The sequence below is a fragment of the Miscanthus floridulus genome, chromosome 7 (assembly GCF_019320115.1).
Source record: "Miscanthus floridulus cultivar M001 chromosome 7, ASM1932011v1, whole genome shotgun sequence".
Classification (NCBI taxonomy): domain Eukaryota; kingdom Viridiplantae; phylum Streptophyta; class Magnoliopsida; order Poales; family Poaceae; genus Miscanthus; species Miscanthus floridulus.
The window spans coordinates 65,907,220-65,917,842 of record NC_089586.1 but is presented as its reverse complement, the minus strand read 5'-3'; the positions used below and the strand labels follow the sequence as shown (position 1 = coordinate 65,917,842).

General features: G+C 38.6%; 1 protein-coding gene across 1 annotated transcript; it reads left to right on the top strand.

The window, feature by feature from the left end:
* The first annotated feature begins 8,376 nt into the window (after positions 1-8,376).
* On the top strand, positions 8,377-9,060 carry LOC136465592 (disease resistance protein PIK6-NP-like). The gene has a single exon (XM_066464265.1). It carries the CDS (start codon positions 8,377-8,379, stop codon positions 9,058-9,060), a length of 684 nt encoding a protein of 227 aa, XP_066320362.1.
* Positions 9,061-10,623: the final 1,563 nt, after the last annotated feature.

Genomic DNA, 10,623 nt, shown 5'->3' with positions numbered 1-10,623 from the left:
ACTTCCTAAAGCACCTACATTAATTACCGAATGTATCACTAAGCACTATGCAAGTGGAGATCACTAAAGTGGTATATCAACACCCTTGGTATATTTCCTCAGCTCTCCTCATCTCAAATGACTGGTTGGGGGTCTATTTATAGCCTCATAAGTGAGAAATAGCCATTGTACCCGAGACCCAAATTTCTGCTAGTGACCAGGACGCTGATCACGTCCCGATCGGACACGTCCTGGTCCTCCTGACCGTTGGAGCACAGCGTGTTGATCAGACTCTAGGGCCGAGTCCTGGTCTCACTCGATTGGACATGTCTGGTCGCGCTGGTGCCGCTCTAGAACATTTCTGGACATGATCGGATGCTACTTCTTGGTGCGTCCGGTCATCCTGCTGTCGCATCTGGTCACACTGAGAGCGTTGCTGTTGATGATGAATAGTGAAGTCTGTGCATCTGGTCACTGTCTTGCTCAGCGTCCGATCACTACTGCTGATGCCTGCTGTTGTCGAGCAACTGATCAGACATGTTCGGTCCTCATAGGGCCACGTTCGGTCACCTCCGCCGAGCTTGTTTCTTCACGATCTTGCGTTCGGCTTGGTTCCCATCTTCGTGCTTGGACTTTGCTTGATATCTTGGGTCTTCTCTTGTGCTTCTAGGGTCTTGCTTATGGTATTGATCGTGGGATCATCATGTCGCCTTCGTCTAAGTCACGTCTTGCACCCTATTGAACTACAAAATAATTACTTGTAAATTCATTAGTCCAATTTGGTTGTATTGGTCATCAAACACCAAAATCTAAAGTAAATGAGCCTAGGGTCCATTTTCCTTACACACCCAACTTGATCCACAGAAGGAGTATGCCTGCAAAACAAATTTAGTTGCTAGATTTAGGCAACTAACTTGACTTAGGGCCTTGCATGTTAGTCACAAGAAACTTAGGAACCCAAACAGAAGTATTCCTATATATGTTGGTTTCCTTTCCAATATATTTAGCAACCACTTGACCACTATAGCTATTCTTCAATACAAAGCATGATGTCAAACTTTGTCGACGTGCATGGGCCTTCGGTTGATAAGCATACTTATTCTTAGTGCCCCATATTGATTCCTTTGACTTCTGGGAAACCTACTTCTATCGAAACACCTTCTTAATGGTCTTAGTCTGATTAGGAAAGGATTGGTAGCCTTCTCATTTTTGCGGGGTGCGGCACTGTCGCCCTTCACAGTGGCACTGTCGCTACGTGGCACTGCCACTCGGGGACGCTGCACTGCCATGGTCTGTATAGGCTGCTCTACACCAATTCTACCCTTCCTCTCAAACTACACACACTCATAGCCACTCACTATCTTAGTTCTATTTGTCTTGGCTCCTTTTGTGTGGCCGAGCCCATGCTTAATTGAGGGATTTCTTCCTTTCTTGTATTGTGGCCATTTTGGTTCATCCTTCTTCTTACCATTGGTTTGGGCCTTGCCATCCATACACCATTTCCAATGATTTCATTGAGCCTAGCAATCTCCTTTCTCATAGCCTCCATATTTGCAAGATTAGTGGAATAGGCATTCAAACTAATATTATAACATTTTTCTATAACCTTGGCTAGTAGATGGAGTAGAGGTTAACTTTGCCTTAGAGGGATATGAGTTGCTATCCCAAAGAATGCCATATTGCAGCTCAAGTTCTTTGTGCTTTTCATCCAAGTCACAATACTTTTTTCTTGAGAGCATTATGTGCTTTCTTTATGATAGCATGGTCCTCTTGCTCTTTGGCCAAGGCCTTGCGTAAGGATTTTACCTCACTTCTCTCTAATGCAAGAGCTTCCTTGCTAGTAATGTAGAGATCCTCTTATTGGATAAGAGTTTTCTCTCTAGATTCTAGCTCGGCTTGAACACTCTCTAAATCCTCCATTAACTTAATGATAAATAATTTGGTCTTTCCATCTAAATTTTTAGTTATCATGTTAATTTCTTCATCACTAGAGCTATCACTAATATCACTACTAGAGATATCACTAGAAGGTGGAGGAGGTTTGGCTTTTGAGTTTACCTTCTCACTCTTTGCCATGAGACAAATGTGAGGGGAGTAGTAGTCATCATCAAACATGTTGTTGAAGAGTCTTGGTGTAGAGGATGGCTTGTGAATAGCTATGGTTGCAATCTTCTCATCCTCTTCAGTTGAGCTCTCTCTAGTTGAGTCCTATTCATGCTAAATGTGAGCTTCTCCCATGTACTTTTTGCTCTTTCTATGGTCAATCTTCTCTTCTTTCTTGTCCTTCTTGTACTTGTTGTTTTTTATCTCAAATGGACACTTGGCAATGAAGTGCTCGGTGCTACCACAATTGTAGCATGTCCTCTTCTTCTTGTTTGGAAACTTTCTCTTCACTACCTTGTAGCCTTGCTTCTTTAGTCCCTTTTGAAATCTCTTCATGAAGAGAGCAACGTCATCAACCTTCTCATAATGTTCATCATCATTTTCATCTTCACTTGAGGATGATGTAGTCTCTACTTGCTCTTGGATTTGCTTGATTGCTTTTGGCTTGCTTGTTGAAGCTTGCTTGTTGATCTTAGACTTGCTAGTAGAGCCTTGCTTGCTTGCTTTGTTGGCCTTGAGAGCTACATCCTTGATCTTCATGCCATCCAGCTTTGCTTGCAACTCACCAAGCTTCTTCCTCTCATTTGCTTCTTCTCTTTGCATGTCAAAGGTCTAGATCCTCCCAAGTACATCATTTGGTGTGAAGTACTCAAACTTCTTCTTGTCTCTAATTAGAGTCACCACGGTCTCATTTCTAGGTGAATAAGCTTCCAACATAATCTTCACCACCTTGTGATCATCTAGCTCATCACCACCATAGCCTCTAATCTTGCTAGAAATCACCATCAACCTATCAAACATCTCTTGTGACCCTTCTCTATCCAAGATCACGAACTGGTTGAGCTTGGCCATCAACAACTCATTTTTTCCTTCCCCACTTTGTCAACCCCTTCATGTGCAAGGTGGCAAGGTGTCCCAAATTTGCTTGGTAACATCAACACCCATCACTCTATTGTACTCATCACCATCCAAAGCACTAAGCAACACACTTGTGGCTTGACTATTGAGATGGATAATTCGCATTTCGTCTAGAGTTGGATTCTTGGGATCAACCAGTGGCTTAAATCCATTGCAAACAACTTCCCAATTGCCGGGGTGAAGACCTATAAGAAAGGCTCTCATCAAGTGCTTCCACATGGCAAAGTTAGTCCCATTGAAATGAGGTAACTTGCCTGTGGGCACATTGATGAAAGACCTTCGATCATGGTTAGTCATAGACATAGAAAATTAGTTAAAGGATACGGTGGCATATTTGTTATTGGAGTCAGTTGTGTCCTTTCCTTTCTTCTCCTTCTTGCCCTCCTTGGTCACTTGGTAGGACTCATCATCATCTCCATCTTTGAAACTACTTGAAATATCACTTGATGATGCATTGGTTGTTTTTACTTCTTCTTCCTTCTTCTTTCTAGCTTCTCTTCTTTTTCTTCTTGCTTCTCTCTTGAGATTTCTTTCTTCTTTTCTTTGCTTCTTGTCTTCTAGCCTTTGCTGCTCTTCTCTTGCTTCTCTTTTTGCTTTTCTAGCTGCCTTTCTTTTTCTTCTTTCTTCTTCATTTTGAGCTTTCTCGGCATCGGTTGTCTCTAGCTGCAGGAGTGTGGTGTTGCTCGCAGTAGAGGCGCTGAGCTCACTACTGTCGGTGTCATGCAAGCTCACATCCTCCGGATCGATGTCATGGGCTTCACACCACTAGATCCTCCGTCGAGCTCCATACCTCTGCGGTGAAGTGCACATGAGGTAACCTGCTTTGATACCACTTGTAGGACCTCTGGTTAGCCTAGAGGGGGTGAATAGACATGTTAAAACAAAACTTGAGCAAACGTCAAATTCAACTTGCGGCACTGAAAAGCTACGGCACTGCCGGGCTAGAACAGCGGTACTGCCGCACCTGCAAACAACTTCGAGGCATAGTTCAAAATCTATAAATAGAAACTTAGATCAGAGAAATTACTGAGCTTCCTTTAGGTATATAGTTCACAGATCGATAGCTAGAGGTGGTAGCACAAGAGTATGCAAGTAGATCACCTCAAACCCTAGAAATCACCTCAACAACAATATGAAATGCAAAGAGAGTAAAACAAACACCCGTATTTTAGCTCACCACCAAGGCTTGCCTAAGTCCATGTTGTTGAGGTTAGCCACTAAGGCTTAGGACTTTCCAACCCTTCCTCGATCTTAAGTCAAGAGAGTTAACTCTTGAGATGAGGGGTGAGTTTACTAGCTTCAAGAGATGGTTATAAACCTCCCGGGACTGCCACACAAGTTGGCAAGCACCACGGACGACGCTCTAGCCAGCTAGGAGCAAGCTCCAAGACTAACAAACATAATCCACCGGCTAAAACGCGAACATTAGGCTTTGAGAATCAGTGGATCTGCTCTCTAATCGAATTTTGGGGCCTTTTCTCTCAAGGATTGATGGGGAAATCACAAAGGAATGCTTGGGAGCTCAAGGTCACCAATGGAGAAGAGAGAGTCAGCACTTTTCTGTTCTGGTCGGTCTGAATGGCCAGAAGTAGAAGAAGAGCCGTTCGAGAGGAGTGTGAGAGGTATAAATACCCCCCAACCCCAACGGTCAGTTAAGTTATGACAGTGCCACGGCTCAACTATGGCAGTGCAGCACTACAACAGTGCCTCTCTTTAGGTGCGGCACTGCCGCACCAGGCAAGACAGTAAGGATGAGAACAGTGAAAAGATGGCTATCTTGGCTGAGCAACCGAGGATGTAAGTGAATAAGATTGAGCACTTGGTTGCACACTTTAGCAAGTTTATTGTGTCCCTTCATAGTACGGCATTTCTACACTCAAATTCAAAATATAAAAGAATTTAAACCTCCTTTGAGTTTGAAGCCATTATCATTTGTAATTGGGGCCTCCTCCATTTCGTATGACATCCTCAATTCAAGATTCCCTACTTGTCATCTCGATAAATTTCATTAGTCCTCAATTGTGTGGTCATTATCACCTAAATCCATAATTAGAGCTTGATTGCACTTTCAGGTTTATTCAGGCTCGGAGAGATCTATTTATCCTAACTATCTAGGGTCATATAAGTCGACCGAAGAAACTCTTGACTATCGGTAGTTAAGGGAAGGTGAACGAAAAATATGGATGTACGAAAAAAAATGGCCGAAATTTTTTTCTCTTTATTATTAGGTATAGATATAGATATGGAAAGTTGAGAGATGTCTTCTGTTAAGATCATCGGCAAACACAAAAAAAATTTACGGCCTTCTCTAACTAACTTTAAAAATGTAAAAACTATTTTTGTTCGTCTCTATAACTCTCCTGTTTTTATATATATAATAATAGCATACGTATGCCTCCTTGAGGCACTCTCGATAGGTACAAATCCAAATCCTAATCCAACAAGATCTTTAAGTCCTGAGTAACCTTGATAAGAATCCTAATCCTATGAATAGGTACGAATCCTAATCCTAATCCTAATCCAACTAGATCTTTTAAGTCCTGAGTAACCTGGATAAGAATCTTAATCCTATCGTACTGATCTCTATACAAAATGAAGCGTTTCTTCAAACCGTTTTTTTCCCTCCTAATACAATACGCCGGTCTCCCTATGGCCGCGTAAGTCCAGTTTTGTTTGTGTACATGGTGAGAGTTCGGATTTGAGTCTAGGTGTGAATCCAGTTTGTATTCGGCTTTGGTTTGTGTGTGCGGAAATTTTTGCCGATCCGAAATAGTTTGAATAGGGACTTAATACAAATCCAAATCCGAATACAAAAGACCCGTCTCGTTTTTTCCACGTTGGTTTCCGTCCTAGAGTCCTGCTTCTCTTTTTTTCTTTCTCTGTTTTTTTTCACATATGGTTTTGGTTTTGTCTTTCACGTTCAGATTTCCTTTTTGCGGCTTATTTTTTTCTCCACGTTATATTTTCCACTTTTCAGTTTTTTTTGCACCTGTAGTTTTTGTTTCCTTTCTCGTTCTGTTTCTGTTTTTTTTTCGTTTGTGTCTTATTTTTTCCTTTTCTCCACATTAGGTTTCCTCTTTTTTCCCATTTGATCTCCTATTCTGTTTTTGTCCGAATTTTCATAACCACCAAGATGTTAATGTGGTTTTAGTTAGGAATAAAATTTATCTTATTATAAATGGTTCAGCTTTTGGTCTAACCAATCAAATTGTAAACTCAATCTTGATCATATTGTTATCGATTTGGTCTAAATAAATTTGTCTTCTAAACTATACATATGTACCGGTGCAATCCGCGATTAGGATTATCACTAGCAAATATGCCCGTGCTTTGCAACGGAAAAGAGAGCTACCAAATGTTGATGAAAACGACGATGAAAATAGTGCATATGTATTTGTTTTTCCCTTTGTATAAAATTTTAAATTTTTTTATGATAGCCATGAAATCCATAATATATGTTGGTGATAATATCACAATGTCCTGTTAAGCCTAACGAATTAAAATACAAACTTGATAGATTTTCTCTAGTTGCAAAGCACACAAAAATTTAAACATAAATATATCATAACTTTACTTTTATTATACTATCGATGTGTTGCTACAACTAAATATATATTGCGTTCCAAAACTTTATTTGAGGACCCATAAATTATGCAATTCTAATGTTTGATTAAAGTCATAATAAGTTAGTTACCAATGTGCTAAGGATCGGTTTGTTCGCTGATGACTACAATGAGAGACGTCTTTTGATTTTTCACACGTCAACCCTCGTTGTGGATGGCGATTTATTTAGGATCGATTAAAGTCGACAACACCCCAAACAAAAAAGAAATCGAAACGAACGTTGAAATAAATGTAGAAATCAGAAAGAACAGTACTCAGGTATGTATATGAAATAAAAAAGAAACCTTAACCAAAACTGGACACAGACACGTAGAAAAACATATATAGATCCTACCCAACTTTCGGTATCCGCAGGAGGAGGCAGAGAAGGAAAAGAAAGCGGAGACTGAAACGGAAAAAAAACCACGCATAGAGCGTTGGTAATGCGGACAGAACACGGTGATTATGTTCGACGAAAATTTAAGGTTGGCAAAAATTTTGCCTCTTTAGTATAGAAAAGGTATAGATATAGATTTTCTATTTGAATTAGGATTCTAATTCATATTCGGTTTATTTAGGCTCGGAGAGATCTATTTGTCATAACTATCTAGGGTCATATAAGTTTAGACGGAAGAAACTTTCGACTATCGGTAGTTAAGGGGAGATAGACGAAAAAATGGATGGATAAAAAAATGGTCAGAAATTTTACCTCTTTATTATTAGGTATAGATATGAAAAGTTGAGAGATGTCTTCCGTTAAGATCATCGGCAGACAGACCAGTCTTTTGATTATGGGTCCACAATGAAAGTCATGGAACTTGACATTTAAATATATAAATGCATAAATAGTATATGAGAATATCTCCGTATTTTGTAACGGACGAAAAAGTCTATCAAGATTACATTTTAAAATTGATACTAACTTAATAAGGTATTTGTCAATATTAGCTTATATTATGGATCATCATAAAATAAGTTATAGCTTTTAAATTTTATAGAAATGGTGAAACATAAATAGATATAGATATGTACCATTCATGTTGTTTTCGTGAATGTTTGATAGTTTTTTTTTTCTTCCGTTGCAACGCACGGGCATATTTGCTAGTGACTAATAATATTGTACTCTCTCCAAGAATGATCTTATAGGTTTAGTCCAATATAAATCGTTGCAACTTGCAAGTTTCACAAAAAAAAACAATATTTAAGATACCAAATTAGCACCATTAAATTTAATTTGCCATGTAATATAGTTTCATAGTACATCTATTTGCTATCATCCTTCATTTCCGAACGTTTCTTTTCTTCTTCTAGAGTGATTCTTGCTTCCTCTTCCACTAGCTACACCGATGCTTCTAATAATAACTAGTTGCATCGTTGCCTGCTTTCACTTTGTTGTTGCTTCCTGCAGGCACTTCATATACATTGGCTAGCGGTTACGGCTCTCGCTCAACTCTGATCTACTGGTTTACCATGGTCAACATCCCATTTCCGAGCTGATCTGATCCTGCCTGACACCTCCAAAATTGACGACAAAACCATTTGAGGAAGCACCGGTGAGCCTAGCAGCCCTGAATCAGCTACGTACGATTGTCTTAAAATAAGCCCAGATCCAATTCTTATGCACCAAAACCAGCTTCGTATTCGGCAGGATCAAAGGACAGAGCGGAGGGTAGCACACAAGACTCATATTCGTCACCCTATGCAAGCGCAAAGCACACATCAAGCTATATATATTGGAGTAACGAATTAGGTTGAGCTTTGGCTCATCTCTATATGGCGGCAGCTGCCGTGGTGAGCGTCTCCATGGGGGTCATGAAGCCCCACCTGGCGAAGCTCACCACCCTCATGGGCGATGAGTACAAGAAGCTCAAGGGCCTACAGAAAGATGTGACCTTCCTCCAGCGTGAGCTCAGCGACATGGATGCCCTCCTTGAGAAGATGGACAGCGCCGATGAACTTGACCCGCAGGCAAAGAAATGGAGGAGAGACATAATTGAGATGTCATACAACATTGAAGACCGCATCGATGACTTCATGCATTGTGTTGGTGAAGCCAACCACAAGATGGGGATCCTACAGAAAGCTTCCCACTATGTCAAGACTTTTAAGCATCGCCGCCAACTAGCAAATGAGTTGCAAGGGATCAAAACTCTAGTGACTGAAGCAAGCAACCGTCGAAAGAGGTACATGCTTCATCAATGCATATCGGTTACTACCCCTGTAGTTGTTCATCCTCGCATGTCGACACCATACAAGGATTCAGCAAGCCCTGTGGGAATTGATGTCCAAAAGGATGAGCTTGTCAACTGGGCAATGGACGAAGGCAAACAATTGAAGTTTATGGCAATAGTAGGATTTGGAGGTATAGGAAATACCACTCTTGCCAATGAGGTGTATCGTGAGGTTGGAGGCATGTTTGAATGCAAGGCGTTTATATTCGTCTCTCAAAAGCCATAAGTGATAGGGCTATTCAACAGCTTGCTCGAGCAACTTGGGTTGCAAAAATACTCCGATGCTTGCCAATTGCAAGATCCTATCAACTGCCTCCAAGGACATCTACAGGATAAGAGGTAGACACTATTAATGATTTTTGCTTAATTAATTTATAAGAATTGACATTTTGGTAGTGGTTTATAATCTTACTATTACCAATTAGAGACCCCAAACGGAGGCACCACGTTAATTCTCATCAGACGCGCTATGAGAAAAAGATAAATCTTAGAAATTCTCACGATAATGAGAAACATCTAGCGTCGAATTTGGTAGACTCCAATCATCATCGCCAATAATAGCTATGGGATCCATTGTAGTTTATTAAAAAAATTACCCACCATTGCCATTATGAAAAATACATAAACCCTCTTAATTTTGCACGTAAATTGCCCACCTTTGTCGTTACAAAAGATAATTCAAAATAACCCCTTATCTTTGCATATAAATTACCCACATTTGCCCATTATGAAAAATAAATTAAAAAACCTTCTAACATTGCATCTAAATTACCCATTTTTGTCATTATAAATGATAATTTAAAATAATCCTCTAACTTTATATCTAAATTACCCACATCTACTATTATGAAAGATAATTTAAAATATCTCCTAATAAGTTTATAAATTATCCACATTTATCGTTACAAAAGATAATGCAAAGTAATATTCTAAGTTTGCATTTAACCTATCCATATATGTTGTTGTGAAAGATAATGTAAGGTATTACCTTTATATTTGTAAGTGCCTTAGCTATTATAAATAAATAAACAAAAAATCTCTAGAATCTACACGTAAATATTAATATATATTATTACAAAAAACAATATCCATAAAGTACGACACATATATATTCCTAAATTATAGACTTCTATAATCGTAAAATAAAATAACTATAATGCTATATTCCACCATGTATATATCAAATAAACATGTATACATTAGGATAAATATTTATTTTAACAACTTATGAAAACAAACCATGTAGCAATAACACTTCATATTAGTACTCTATGATAACAAATTTCATAAGTTATTATTTTAAATAAGTTTATATATTTTTACGAAAACATTATGTCATATTAATATCATTAATCTAATTTTATGCACTCTATGATATATAAATAATACTACACATAATCTTGTGATGTAACAAATTCAACATGTTTAGTATTAGAATGCAAGCCGAGTTTCAACTTATGTGGAAAACAATATTACTAGAACCTAGATTCTTTTTAATAAAAACATTTTTTGAATAAAAGATAAAGAATACTAGAATTTCTAATTAACATGTGAAAAAAATTGCAAAAACTTGAATAAAAATGAGAAGATAAACTATAGATTTACCAAGTCACAAAAAACGTTGTATCAAGAGAGTTTATATATCTTAATACTAGATTCCAACAAAATACATATCACACTAAAAAATGATAAATACTAGAAATTCTAACTAGAGGTCCCCACTGGAGCGTGCATGTTAATCATCACAAGACTCGAAAGAAAAAACGATAGATCCTAGAAATTCTTATAA